This window comes from Eleutherodactylus coqui, chromosome 2 (genome assembly GCF_035609145.1).
Source record: "Eleutherodactylus coqui strain aEleCoq1 chromosome 2, aEleCoq1.hap1, whole genome shotgun sequence".
In the NCBI taxonomy this organism is placed as follows: Eukaryota; Metazoa; Chordata; class Amphibia; order Anura; family Eleutherodactylidae; genus Eleutherodactylus; species Eleutherodactylus coqui.
In genome coordinates this window covers 210,083,197-210,098,131 of record NC_089838.1, presented here as the reverse complement: position 1 = coordinate 210,098,131, position 14,935 = coordinate 210,083,197, and the positions used below count along the sequence as shown (strand labels likewise).

The 14,935-nt window shown below is 43.2% G+C and overlaps 1 protein-coding gene across 5 annotated transcripts in view; it reads right to left on the bottom strand.

The window, feature by feature from the left end:
- Positions 1 to 14,935, bottom strand: part of SIN3A (SIN3 transcription regulator family member A) — a 52,448-nt gene that overhangs the window by 21,456 nt on the left and 16,057 nt on the right. For 4 of the 5 annotated variants that reach the window (XM_066592389.1, XM_066592393.1, XM_066592390.1 and 1 more), the window contains exons 6-15: positions 11,599 to 11,865; positions 7,058 to 7,210; positions 6,697 to 6,855; positions 6,077 to 6,166; positions 5,683 to 5,801; positions 5,288 to 5,498; positions 4,090 to 4,206; positions 1,822 to 2,060; positions 1,540 to 1,723; positions 2 to 584 (exon numbers count right to left, since the gene is read on the bottom strand). In XM_066592389.1, coding sequence (XP_066448486.1) covers positions 2 to 584; positions 1,540 to 1,723; positions 1,822 to 2,060; positions 4,090 to 4,206; positions 5,288 to 5,498; positions 5,683 to 5,801; positions 6,077 to 6,166; positions 6,697 to 6,855; positions 7,058 to 7,210; positions 11,599 to 11,865 — 2,122 coding nt within the window. The remainder of the gene's footprint in view (position 1; positions 585 to 1,539; positions 1,724 to 1,821; positions 2,061 to 4,089; positions 4,207 to 5,287; positions 5,499 to 5,682; positions 5,802 to 6,076; positions 6,167 to 6,696; positions 6,856 to 7,057; positions 7,211 to 11,598; positions 11,866 to 14,935) is intronic. The other variant, XM_066592392.1, reaches the window with a different exon arrangement.

The window sequence follows — 14,935 nt, the reverse complement described above, 5'->3', positions numbered from 1 at the left end:
CTTGGTTCTTTGAGCCGAAGCTGGATGGCCGGACTGTCATTCTTGTCCCTCTTTAGGCCCAGCACCTCTCTCTCCCACTCCCTTTCTCTCAGCTCCTCCTCCACTTGTTTTTCCGCTTGGTTGTAAATGCGTAAGAGGCGAGAGCAGAGTATCTGGTGCAGTCGCAGGAAAATGTACCAGTTATTGTTAACGAAGAATAAGTTGTAGGCGTCCTCCATGCTCCTGAACTTCTGCGCTGCAGTGTTTGCAAACATCAACTTAGTTTTTGGTGGACTGCTTGCCCCCCCTCCCACCACCCCATTGTGTTTCTTGTTAACCCCATCTTCTGTTTCCGCAGACTCCTCCTCATCTTCCTCCTCTACATCAGACAACTCTCCTCGCTGCGAGAAAAGCAGATCTGGGATGAAATGGTAAATGATTTGTTTAATCTTGTACTTGTCCTCCTTCTGTATACCAGTCTGTCGCTTCACATGATGGATAATTAGAGAAGCGGCATCCTCCAGAATCTGCTTGTCCTCATATGTCAGTGAGAGATGAGGTCCTGTTGGGACACCAGAATTGTCCTCCGATGCTTGCTCTTGTCTCTGTGTAAAACACACAGGTTTTCATCAACATTTAATACAGATCAAAAGCACAATAGTGCAAAGTGCAATGGAGGTGGACAGAGAAGTGTCACCAAAGACCCAATCATCCATCTATACATTTACCACAAAGGCAGGGAAAAAGACTAAATCCAGTGGTAACCTACAAAAGGGGTATTCTACCTTAAAAAGTGACGGCATCTCTAGGATGGGTTGGTGCTCCCAGAAGTCACATTAATATATATATTATATATATATATATATATATATATATATATATAGCGCGCAAATCGTGGCTTTATGGAGCATGCTAAGATTTTGTAGTCTCGCAATGTAGTAGACATGTGGATGAACCCATAGGAAAACATTGGCTTTTTTAGCACTGTCCCATCGCTACAAAACCGCTCGTACGGATGCAGCCTAAGGCCTGTTTCCCATGAGCTACAAAATTGCGAGATTTTGTAGCGATGTGACATCATTACAAAACACATGTATGTAAGAAGCCCATGGTTTCTAATGGGTACTTTTACATGTGAGAGGTTTTGTAGCCTGAAAGAACCCATTGCAATCCATGAGATTCAGGCAGGTTCCACACGGGCGAGTTTGTCATGATGCAACAGTGCTACAAATCGCATGTATGTGCAGCCCATGCTTTCCTATGGGTTCTTTCACATGAGCGAGGTTTTGTAGAGACAGATTCTGTAGCCCGTGCTAATGCAGCCTGACATACATGCATTTTATTGTGATGTCGCATCGCTACAAAATATCATGATTTTGTAGCCTGTGTGAAAGAGGCCTAAATTAAACAGCCTAATTAGCATATATACATTTATTTTACTTTTAACTGAATTATACCAATACTACACACAGAATAAGGTGAGGGTGAAGCGAACTTCCTATCCACTTCTCAGTGAAGCCTCCTACAGACATATGGTGCCTGTGATTGCAGGATACTAACCTCATCATAGATGCTCTCAATTTCATTAAGAAGGCTCTTAGAGCGAAGGACCTTTGTGTCTATTTGCTTATAGTTTATACCCTGGTGGTCTAGTGATTTCAGGTAGTACTTTTCATTCTGTTCTCTCCAAATCTTATTGAAGCCTCGCTGGGCTTCCCTCCATTCCTCTTCCTTCATTTTCAACCTACATAAGATGCAAAGAAGTAACAAGTTAAAACAAAGAGATTAACATATAGGCTGTATAGAGCATGGCTGTGTTATATGCAATCTGATACAATGCACCTTTTCAGCACAATTGGGACGGCAACAGCTGGGTTTTTCTTTAGGCCATCTATGATATCGGCAGCTTTGTCTGCATATATCCTTTGCAGTGCCTTGCGGTGGATGACTTCTGAGGTTCCCCCTAAGGTGTTGTCCAAACGAAACTTGGCCTGGTCCTCTGCAGATAACCGCGAGAGCTTCTTCTGAATTGCCTCCAGGACACGGATCGTAGCCAGATTGGTCTCCAATACAACATCCAGCTGTAGCAAGTCAAAACACAAATATCACTGAGAGCAGGTCTACTGCATTCAATGAAAATAGTTACATTGAACAGGTTAACCTGTCCCCACTAAGGACCTGTTACACCACTGCCCCATCATGTCATTGGCTCATGCCCTTCTCTCTTCCAACCCACAGGTCCTCTGCTTCATGCACCAAAACCTGGCTTTTATCACAAATGCATGCTGAGACCAGTCTATAAACCAGTCAGGGATAAGCATATATCTATCCTAAGAGAGAAGTAAAAAGGACATACATGGGTAGACTATGTGGTCTTTTTCAGCCATTAATGTCCTATAGAGCATTTGACAAGCATGGCAGAGAAGGAGACCCATGGATTATGCTGAATATTGCTACTCCAATCGATACGATCAAACTTTGGAATTTTTAAAGTCTGAATAAAGCAAAGTCACTAAATAGAAAGTCAAATGCTAAAATAATTGTACTGCGTATGCTACAGCATATATAGGCTGCACTGAAACTACACACACAGAAGCAAGCTGTTAAATACTATGCTGCCAATAATGTAAGATAGCACCCAGCTAGCCATGTAGAATAGAAGGCTGTGTTACATATCGTACATCAAATGCACTTAGATGGGCTTTTCAAAATAATTTTAAACCCCCCCCCCCCCCTCAAGCCTTAGTCACCCAATGGAAGTCTGGTACAAAAATGTTCCATTGTGATACCACAGAGTCCTCTGGCCCCAGGCTTGTTTACAGGACGGCACTGATGACGCTTTGTTTCGGGGTCTCGCATTGACTGCAAGGTCACTGCTACAGCCAATGTAAATGCAGACCGGCAGGAGGACAGGAGCAGCAGAACGTGCACAGACAGGTATTAACTACCAACCCCCCCCCCCCCCCCCCCGGCCCTCACTCCTCCATTTTCATCTCAAACCCTCGTGCCCAAACCACCAATGTTGCTTTATTCAAAAAATTTCTAAACCTAATATGCAAACATCATTGTACATTAAATAGGATGCTACCGCAGATAAAATCTAGGGGAATTGGAATAAAAACATGATACTATTTGCAAAAACATTAAAACGCCATGTCCACCTTCACAAACAATTTTTTTATTGTCCCAATAAGGCTAGAATGCAAACTGAATCAGCTTTGTAGTAAGCCTTGATTAAACATTCCTGCAGCTCCCTTTCTTACAGCTCCCATGCAGACTGGGCGCCCTAATGGTAACAGATGACCCAACTCTGCAGTCTAATCCCTTCTATCTGGCCTTCAATATGACCAATATGGCTACCAAACGTGCATCAAACACTAAGTCAGGGACAAAAGGAGCCCACTATGAAACTGCAAAATTACAGTACATGGAATTTGTCTGTTACCATGGAAATACAGTCTGTATAGGAGCTGTAGAAGCAAAATGGTAGTAAATGTTTAATGTAAACCTATCACAAAGTGGCTTCATTATTCATTTTAGATTTATTGGGAAAATATAAAAAAAACGAAAAAAAAACATGTTTGCTGGTTTTGCATTGGCTTTTAGCAAAAATCAGTATCTAACTTCACTGTACTGTAAGCAAGAATGCAATAACTGCAGCATAAGCATATCCGCTTGTGTCCACACTGAGCTTTACTGACCTGACTTACTGTTACGATCATCTTTGACCTTCTTTGCCTAAAGGTTATATGTATGGCTACATTATGCTTTGGAATCATTTATCTATGCTATGCTGGGTAGGGGTATGAATAATAAAGTGCAGTTCTATAGGAGATAAGCAAGTTGCAGTGATTTTCTGCTTGTTACTTAGATGCACTTTGCTTTGGCAGTGATCATTTCACCTCCAGGGAGGGCAAAATGAATTAGGCATTTAAAATAACGCAGCCTATCCACCACCACGTCACTGGTTTAGGGAAAGTCGGGGGGCTTCTAAACATACAAAGGTTGTCCAGTCCTACAGAGGTCAGCTGGTTCAGAAGACTTGTCTAATCTACATTGGGGGTTACGGTGCAAGGATATGTGTGGTATACACTTGTAGTACTGCCTTACCTCAAATCGCTCATCTTCACAACGATAAATGTGTTCCTCATACTGAGTCTTTTTAGAACTGACAAATGTAGAATCTTCTGACCAGGAGGGGAAGGAAACCCAGGTGTCATTAAGGACCTGTGGAGGGAGGCAGGTACAGATTATCTCTTCACAATGGAAATACACCAGTGTTACATCTTCATTTACAAAATAGCATTTGACTTCTGTAATCGGTAACACGGTGTAGCATATCATCGCAATCATTTTCTGGTGCGATTCCTGTTTTTCTGACTGCCTTGAAAGCAGTGAGTTAGAAGGAGCAGCTGTATATAGTAAACTGAATCCAGAAGACTCAATGGATTTGGACCTGATAAATTTGAACAGGATTTTGATTGTACTACTTGGAAAAAAATAACTTAAAAAGTTAAAGTACAAGGAATTTGATTGTAAGCAGGGTGTTTACTGGTGTTTTTTACCCCTGTATTGTATTGGTAAGTCCTAACAGCTCTAGAAAAGTAGACCACGTAGGCTCTGTCACATCTGGTGGGAAACGGTCGCAGATTCCATCAAAAACTCTGGAAAATATGATGGACCCCAATATAGTCAATAGGGACCATGGGAGCTGCTGGGGTCTGTCATATGAAGGATCTGTCCCCACATAGTATTCCATTTTTCTGTGCCTATAAATGGAAGAGGAAAAACAGGATTCCCAACATAGACGTGAAGAGAGCTTTAGTTACACCATATATGTGAATACAAGGGAAGTTGGTTTTCCTGTGACAGAGCAAAAAAAAAAAAAAAAGCAAACTCAGTTATCTCAAGTAGCTCACAAAAACATTTATGCCCAATGTCCACGGGTGGATCAGATTCCGCATGCGGGAGCCCGCAGCAGAATCCAACTCCGCCCGCGGCCACAGCATGCCTGTCCAGGTCTTCTATTTTCTTCACTGTGGGTGTGTGTGGAAGCGCCAGGTGTCCGCAAAACAAATCTGCATGCTTTATTTCATGTGCGGGCGCCCATACTTCCCACTATTGGTGGCTTGATTTACGGATCTTCAGCTTAGATTCTGCAAATAAGATCTGACCGTGGACATTGGGTCTTACTCTTGTAGCAGCACTGCCACTGTGTAACGTTCTCATGACAGATTCCCAAAGTTCACTGAACACTAACCATTGCTTCGGCTATTAATCAGCTAAACAGTTAAACCTGTCTAGTTACCTCTTTGCAAAGTGGGGTTCGTCCTGTGCATTTGGGCTGCTGGAAGCTTTTGGGTAGTGCCCTGTAACTGGAGCCTAATCGTTTACACGACGCATAATCAATTTCCATAGCAATGCCTTCTGTATTCCTTTCTTTTGGGAAGCTTTCCAGATGTGAAGACTCCTTGTAGCCCAAAAAGTTCTTGAACCAGGTGAACAACTCCGGAAATTTGCTGCTTATAAAAAAAAAAAAAAAAAAAAAAATTAAAATAGTTTTCAGGATTTAGAACAGGCCCATCATAAGTCAATAAAAACATTATTAAACGCTCTGTATTAAAAAATGGTTACCAGTTTGGTCTTTTACGAAGTTTTAAAACCTTAAAACACTTTTTTTTAAAGAATGCCTTAGTGACTCACGCAAGAAATGGGGACACCAGCTGGACTAGTTCTGACCGAGAGATGACCTCCTGATTAAAGATGACCAGACATCGTAAGAAGTTATCGTACGCCTCCGAACTTCTCAGAGCTTTACGGACCTAATAATGGCAGGAGAATAGTAAGAAAAACTCAAAAACAAGAATAAAGCCCTCAATAAGGATTTACAAGGTTTTAATACATGAATGAAAAATCACAACCAGTGTGCACAATGCACTAATGTAAAAGAGAAATAAAACAAATGAAGCGTGTATCAGATGTCTTTAGCTGTGTACACCTTTTAAACGTATCGGATATACCTCGCAGAAGTCCATTTCAAATTACTCTAAGTTGATCAAGAAGGAAATACTGGACAGCATGTCCCAGCCATAGTTACCTTGTCGAAGAATTGAGACTCTGCCCCTGCGCCATGTTTGTTTGCATCAGTCAAGGACTGGTCCTTTGGGATAAGTATTTTCGGTTTCTTCTATTAAAAGAAAATGTGTTAGCTAGAAGGAACCACAATACATCCAAATAGTGCGCTTAAGAAATATTAGGGGATTTTCCTCTTTTTAAAAGAAAGTTTAGCATCTTAAATCGGGGGCAAGTACATAAGCAAGGTTTCATTTCCTAAACGGAACCAATCAGATCTCCAAAGCACCATAAACTAAGTTACGGTGTCCTTAGGGGACATGACAGGAAGCCGCTCTTGCACTCCAGTGCTGTCACCAGGCAAAACCAGCAGGCAGCACTAAAATCTGACTCTTTAAAGAGTTCCATGCGCACTCTCCTTTATAAGTCTATGGAAAAGCACTGAAGAGTCAGATTTTCATGCTGCACACTGACTTTAGAGGGAGACATCGCTGGATCTCAAGAGTATTAAAAAAATGCATCACCTTGCTCCCTGTCATGTCCCTTAACAGCACCATCACTTAGTTTATAATACTGTGGGGACGCGGCAGGTTTCCGTTAATGAAATCTGGTTTCTGTAATCAGAGTGTGTCGTTTCAGACTCACCTTAACAGGCGGCGTGGCTCCAGGTCCCGAATGTCGGCGTATCTGACATCCATTCTGGCTGGGCCTCTGCTGTTTATTGTTCATCTGAGGTTTTTTCACAGTGCCCCCGTGGTCATTTCTCACAGACTCAACCTTTTCTGCTGTAGTTTTGCTCAAAAGCTGAAAATAAATGAATAAAAACGAACATGTAAAAGCATAAAACGGTACTTAAATGAATGCGGCTTTGTGGCAAGGTGCCGTATTCAATCTTCTCTTAGCCAGGTTTCTATTCTCAACATGAACATGTACAAACAGAATAGTCGGCAAATATCACACTGCTAGAATGTGATCAAGTCCAAACACTGCTCTGAATACCGCTTACCACTGAGCTGTTGGCATCGGGCAGGAACTGGCCAAACTCCGACAGGAGATCTTCCTGGTTCTTGAAAAGTCGAGCAACCTGGGCATAGACCTCTTGCTCCGTCAGAGCAGGCGTGTAGTTGCCCCCTGCTTCCTTGGCGTTACGTTGTTCCTTCTGTAAAGACGAGAAGCATTTACAGATTGCAGGTCAAATCTGGTCACAGTAGATATACAACTATCCGAAACGGAAGATTATGGTTAACCCTTCATCTGTGCAACTAAACTAAAGCAACTGTGCAGAAGGTCTTCATTACAGATGTCCTACTGCTTTGGTTTTAAAGAGAACCTATCATTTCTGAGGGGAAAATTTATTTATTTATTTATTTTGCAAAAAAAGGCATCAGATTATTCTGTGAGATTATAAACCAAACTACAGATGGTCCCCTACTTGCTAACAGGTTCAGTTCCAGGAACCTGTTCACAAGTACATTTGTTCGTATGTCCAAACAAATGCTTGTATGGACAGGATCCCGGGTGGATCCCACTCCATACAACGTCGGGTTCCGGCTACTTCTTACAGCCGACACCCATCCGAACCCAGCGGCAGCAGTTTCGACGAGCCCCACCGCTCATCGGAACGGTTAACGTTTTGTCCGCAGCGGTATTTAAAGCGTTAACAGTTCCGACGAACGGTGTGTCGGAACTGCTGCCGCCGGGTGTCCGCTGTAAGAACAGCCTGCACCCGACGTTCAGGGGGCCCGTACAGTGTCCCGCAATAAGATCGTGGGACGCTGTGCGGTTGCTAGGCAGCCGGGGACCTCCTGAAAGTCCCCAGGGCTGCCTATGCAGAGCACTTATCTGGCGCACGGCTTGATAGGCGCTCTGCATAGGCAGCCCTAGGGCCTTCCAGAAGGCTCCCGGCTGCCTAGCAACCACACAGTGTCCCACAATCTGACTAGACAGGCTTGATAGAAGCCGCCCGGTCCCTGCACAGTATGATGTAATGCCATAGCATTACATCATACTGTGCAGGACAGATTGTTCGTAACTTGAATGTTCGCAAGTCGGGGAGTATCTTTACTAACAACCACTTGTCAGTGAGTATTTATGTATGTGAGTGCTTCTGATGCTCCACCCCTGCTGATGTCATTGCTCCACCCTCTGGTGACGCCATCGAAGGTCCTACAACATATATAAAACAGAGTCTGACTGATGGAAGAACAACACAGTTAGGGCTTTTGGAAGGGGAGGATAAAAATAACACACTGAGAATACAACTAAGCTGTTATTATCTCAGAAGACACAACTCAGCAGTCCTGACAGAACACACTGACCTACCACCACCACAGAGATCCTGTGGGCTAAAGGACCTGCGGTGATGTCACTGCTGTGGGAGGAGTCTAGCTGTGTTTGTCTTTTGTGGTAATCAAGCTACTGTGAGTGTGATGTGCCACCAGAAACACTGGGACTAGAATGTCCCAATAATTACTAGTACAGATATAATACTGAGGGAAGGGTCTTGTTTTTCTACTTCTATAGGCAGCTTGTAACTTTCAGCTTGTGAGATGTTCTATGGTCCTTCCCTGTGAAGGCAGCAATTGTGAGGACGACCAATTCTATATAGGAAATGGAGCTTGGTGCTCAGATCTGACTAGGGTTCAGCATCAATTCTCCCGTGTCATGCTTTTGTCAACTTGCTGGTCCATAGGACACACAGAATGGATTCTCCTATCCCCTTAAATTTGCCAAAAGTGAATCTGAAACCTGGTGAATTCATCAATGCATCCTAAGGGGCAGCAAACCTGAAAAACGCAATTTGGGCGAAAGACCTTTACAGAACATTGTTACATTATAAGCCAGGTCATAAGACTTCGGAGTGTCCCCGGTACAGGCAGAGGATAAGCAGCTTGTAAATGGGTAAAATTGAGCATGTCACTACATACAAAGCCAGCAGCAGCCAAAAAGTGGGAGACCCTCAGACAGGATTTACCCAGCTTCTGCATCTGCTGCTTTTAGGCCTCATGTCCACGGGCAAAATTGAATAGTGGAACTTGTGCGGATAATCCATGGTTCAATATGCCCATAGACATGCATTGGGCATCCGCAGGTAATTAAATACCTGCGGATGTCATTTTATCCCGGCGAGCGGATCACACACGCGGGATAACAATCGCAGCATGCTCTATTTTCTGCAGTTTTCCCGCACGGACGGCTTCCATTGAAGTCAATGGAAGCTGTCCGCTCCGCGGCACGGCTGCGGATGTCACTGTGGACATGCGCGGCGCATGCTTGGTGTCCCAAATGCATCCATCGTGCAGAAGAAAAAAGAAAAAAAAAAAAAGATCCAGGCACGACGGGGGGAGGGGGAATGACCTGCGCCGCGTCCGGACAGGTGAGTGTCATTTTTTGGCCTCATGTCTGCGGGCATAGATGGAATCCGCTGCAGGAATCTGCAATGGGAAACCGTGCATGAGGCCTTAGGCCTCTTTTACATGGGCTACAAAATCGAGCGATTTTCCAGCAATGCGACAGCGCTACAAAACGCATGTTTGTTTAACCTATGCTTTCAATAGGTTCTTCTACATAAGCAACCTGTTCACTGATGCCATGCTGTGAGAGAGAAAAATAAATAAATCACGGTATGCTCGGTCTGCAATGTGCTATTTTTGTAGCTCCTTGTTTATCGCATCGCGCGAACTTGCAATTTTTGTGTGATGCGATACATTTTTAATATTAGAATCTTCTATGAACTTCATGCAATTTTATCGTGCGGAAAAAGCATCGCTTTTTCAGTAGCATCAGAAAAGTACTTTTTTTTTAACCGATCTGGTTTATGAAATGGTGTAATCTACACTATTCATTGCTCATTTTTTGTGGTATACCAATGCATACCTCCCCGACGGAGTCCAAGAGGACATTCCATGGCCCCTGCAGGGTAATTTAACCCTATGCAAACATTTACATTGGACTGCTGCATGTGGAGATCCGGCTCCGCTCTTAAAAGTGCCAGAACTTTTTTAAAAGCTCCTGTGCAGATCCATGCTCACCCATGTTAATAACCCTGTGTAGTCGGATCCTGCAGTCTATTGCATCTATCCCCTGCTACTTGCTCCCCTGTGTTTAGGCACATAGACAGATAGAAGGGAGTGTGAATGCAGAACAGTCTACAAAGTTTATTGTGGGCTTCAGCCTACATTTCAGATGCATTAGAGCAATAAGAAAAATGGCTTCCTTTACATTTATAGCAAGCAACATGCTTAGGTCTCCTTCCGACAATGAAATGCCGAGATAACAAGGACCGTTTTATCTGGGGTTTACGGGCTGTTGCCACCAGTGTTGTCAGCTGTATATACCAACAGTGCCGAGCCAAAAACATGCATTAAAAGAAGTTATGGAATACAAAACAAGGATGTTTAAAAACTTGCCAGGGACCACTGACTGCCACTGAGGGAAAAAGAAACCTCTATGGGCTATAGAACATGTTGATTGTTTGACATAGGAGATACAGCTGAGCTTTCCAAATATGAGAAGAACACCAAGACTGCAAATCTAAAGAGGAAATGACAATGACGTATTGGAGAAAGGCCACGTTTTGGACACTGATGCTTGATGCGCATATTATGTAACCAGAAGCAGGGTTGTGAGAAATGGAAAAAGTAAAAAAAAAAAAAAAAAAGTTTTACTCACTTGGTAAATCCCCGCCACTCCAGTGATCCCCAACTGACTATTGCTGTCCAGCCATCCTATCATTCTGACTACAGCTGAGAACAGTAATTACATGTGGGTATTCACAACATCATTACTGTTGAACAGCAACAGACAGGCAGGGATGACCGATGCTGCAGGGGATTCACCATATTATTAATACTTTATCATATCCCTGCTTGCAGCCAATTATTTAACGGTCCCAGAACAACCCCCTTTAAATACATTTCATGCAAATGTAAACTTTGTAAACTTTAAGGATATATCAGTGTCTAAATGAATCAGTAGTTAAACCCTGTTTTTCCTGCAGTGCTATACCCCTGTTGTACATTGCAGATGCATAGATTCCAAGACTACACTATTGAGGACTTCTCCTCGGGATAGGTCATCAATAGTTGATCACAGAAGGGGGGGGGGGGGGGGGCATTGCTTGGAATTTCCACCAGCTTATGGAAGTGAAAGTGGCGCTCAGGTGAGCATCACGGTCACATCAATACACTGCAGGCACAGCACTGTTCATTGCACATTCAAGTGAAGGGGACTAAGTTGCTCTTAAACCATGTGACCAATGAGTGTGACATGACTGGCCTGAGAAGAGGATGCAGCACTCACCCCAGTGCCATGGTCTCTTCAATCAGCTGATCGCCAGGGATCTCGATGAGCAGTTGACTCCTGCTGATCAACTACTGATGACTTATCCTGAGGACAATAGCTTAGTTCTGGGAAAACCCCTTACAATTTTTAAGCTTCTCTATGATGTAATATTTTGAAAAGCATGAATATTACGCTTTTAAGACGAGGATGGGGGGGGGGGGGGGTAAAAAAAAAATAATAATAAAGCAAGCAGCACATTCTAACCTGGTATGTGTGCAGAATCTCGAGGAAGGCTTTGTAAATGTCAGGCTGGCCCTGGAAGCGATTCTTTATTTTGTTCACATAATTGATGGCATGGTTGAACTCCACTGGCTGGTTATTTTGCATGGTTGGAGTAGCTGCAGTAGCTGTAGGGGTGGCATGTGCCAACGGTCCTGGTGTGTGCGGCTGTGCTGGTGGAGACCGAGGAGAGGGGTACTGAATCGGTGTGCTCTGTTGATTTGTCGGTGTATGTGCCTGTGATGGCACCGGCTGCAAATAAATAAAAAAAAGTCAAGTTTCATGTCCAGTATTGAAATAAATAAGTGATACAGAACATAGAATGATCTAGCAAACAAGGGGAGACCAGATGATTCCGAAGGTTTGAACGGGCCCAGCAAACAGTTTTCTCCTGGTTCAAATAAGCAAATAGGTGCGAGGTGCGGGTCTGGTGTGCAAAGCTCAGCAAGTCCTGACTCCAAGGACTAACAACGTCATCCAAATAGAAAGTAAACTGAGCACCACAACCAGTGATCCCAGATAGTACTTCTTTATGGATCCATAAAGGGCAGAGCAGCAACGTTTCAACCCCTTCCGGAGTCCTTGTCAAGCTCTTGGTTAGCACACAGCACGCAATGTTTGTAAACAGCGATTTCTAGGCCACGGAGGTGCAGCCAATAAAAGTAAATATAGGTCTGTCTTGTCTTTCCTTTTACATCATCTACAGTAAGGGCGGGCTCACATGAACTGGACAGGTTACTGATGCGGATCTTTGCAGAGGAAGACCTGCGATACATCGCAAAAAGTAATTGCAAATGGTCACAAGAGATCACAGACTTTATCGTTTTCCATGCAGATGTACGCAATGCATAGCATGTCTTCTGCGCAGGACAAAGACCTCTCACTCCTCTCCAGCCGGCATTCCAGCTTTTCTATCCATTTTCCTAAGTAGTGAGCATTTCCGCCGCTTATACCCAATGTTAATTGCGTATGGGCGACGGAATGCTTGCGTCAATTGATTTCAAAGAAGGTCATTCACTCGGAATGTGTACTAAAATAAAGCATGTCGCTCATGGAATCATGTCTGAGCGAACCAGCGAAAGTCCATGCCTTTTATTGCCCATATATTGCGGATCGCCCGCAGGGACAGCGATTGCGGAATCTACATTCTAAATCTACCTGTGTGAGACCGGCCTTAGTATTGTTAGTTAGGAAAAATGCGACAGATTCCTTTTAAACACTTGGTGACTAGAATATTACGGCTACAGCTGAGATCTTGGCGTCATACTAAAGCCCAGGATTTCAGAGAATACAAAACTCACTATTTATGCTGCAGTCTTCTGGGTACGTGGCTGGTTTTACTTCCAGAAGCTGGAAAATTTGCAGAATTTACTGTACAATTACAGAAATCTCCCTCCCATAATGCAGAAAGTTTCCACAATGAATCCGCAGCATTTTTTAAAAATGCAACAGATTCTAAATCCGCAGTATGTCTAGTTCTACTACAGATTTCAATCCTTTACAAATAAGGGTTAAAATCCTCAGCAGATCCCAATTAATACGTGCTGTGTGAAGACGCCCTACGGCCACCTTCACACAGAAGATTCATGCACAAGATTTGTTTTGTGCGAGATGTACAAATCTCACACGAATATAAACCCCATTCTTTTGAATGGGGCCATACATGAGTGATTTTTTTCCCCCCTCATCGTATCCCGAAGTGGAAGAAAAAAAAAAGAAAAAGAAATCCCGGCATGTCCCATCTTTGGTTGTGCTCTCACGTCACATCGCCCATTTTTAATTTTTTTTTAATGGGGCCGACAGCATCCCACCGCATGCTAGATGCATGCAAGTGTGATGCGAGATTTCCCACTGAAAACAATGGGAAACACTCCGCAACACTCTCCCCGAAGTACCATCCGCGTCGAAATCTGATGTTGGCAAACGCAATATCGGGCAGTTTCATGGCCTGGTATCGCATGTGTGAAATTAGCCTAAGGCAGAGGAGAACTTCAATTGACATCAGGAGGATCACAGCTGATCATCATCATCACACTCCCATCTGCAGTGACCACAAGTAGGTAACAGAGGAGCTATGGTACAGGTATCACCAGTCCTAACCTAATTTTTTGTTTCTTGTCCCAGCCTTCTAAGAGCAATGACCTTTTTTTCTGTCAGCATAGCCATTTGAGGGCTTGATATTTTATAGCCCAAGTTTTTTTGATCGAACCATAAAATGCATATAAAATGTACTGAAAAAAGTAAACATTTTTAAGCAAATCAAAAAAAATAGCAATTTCATATTTTTTTAAATGGTACAGCAAAAATGGCACTTTCACTTTTTTCTGTGGGTTAAATACTATTATGGCAATACCAAATTTATATAAATGGTTTGCGTTTTACTGCTTTTATAAAAAAAAAAAAAAAAAAAGCATGTTGCAGTATTTCGTACTTTTAACATGAGCCCATTAAGCCCTGCCACTAACTGTTTAGATGATGTAGCGATGTTGCCTGTAGCATTTCAGTTAAAGCCAATGCAGGGAGCGGTCAGCGAAACAAAACCATTGACAGCTGCTGGGTATGGAGTGGGCTCAGCGGACCCCCACCCATGATGAATACAGACGTAATTAAGGGGGTCATTAGGATGATATATGCCTCTTTAAAATTTTTACCATTAAACTAAAGGAGTAAAAAGATGCTCAGTAACACATCTAACCCTCCCTGTGCCCAATCAGTACAATAGTGACCTCCATGATACATTGTGCTTCAAATTGTATATTGCTTGGTGGCATTTTCACAAAGAGACCAAGATAGACGGGTATGGTAGTGTGACATGATCTTTTTTATTCTAGAATTCAGGTGTAGTGGTTGTGAAAGTTTTCCCGACAGCAAAAGGTTAAAACTGATTTATAAAACCGATCTAAGATACTTTACTTTTCGATAGCCACTACTTTCAACTAACTTTTGCCAGATCACAGAGAAAGGGCAGCAATGGTTATCCGTTGGGGTCCAAGAACTAAAGTGGTTGCATGTTCTGCAGGACATGTCAGAGCTTTAGTTGCTAAGGCTACATAGACTTTTATTTAGTGTAACTCAAAACTTAAAAACTGTAAGAGTCGCACTAGAAGAGGTCTCAGTGTAGCCCGAGCCTTAAAAGCCAACTCATCAGAAGATTCATGCTGTCCAAAATCCCGAGAGGCTCTCATTACAGAAAGCCAGGTTTTATTCTGAAACTCTGCGGCTAGATTGACAGGTTCCCCTATATTTGTATACAGCAGCGACTTGTCAATCTACTCAAGCCAGGGAGGGAGAAGTCAGAGGGCAGCGGGTCCAATGACCCTTC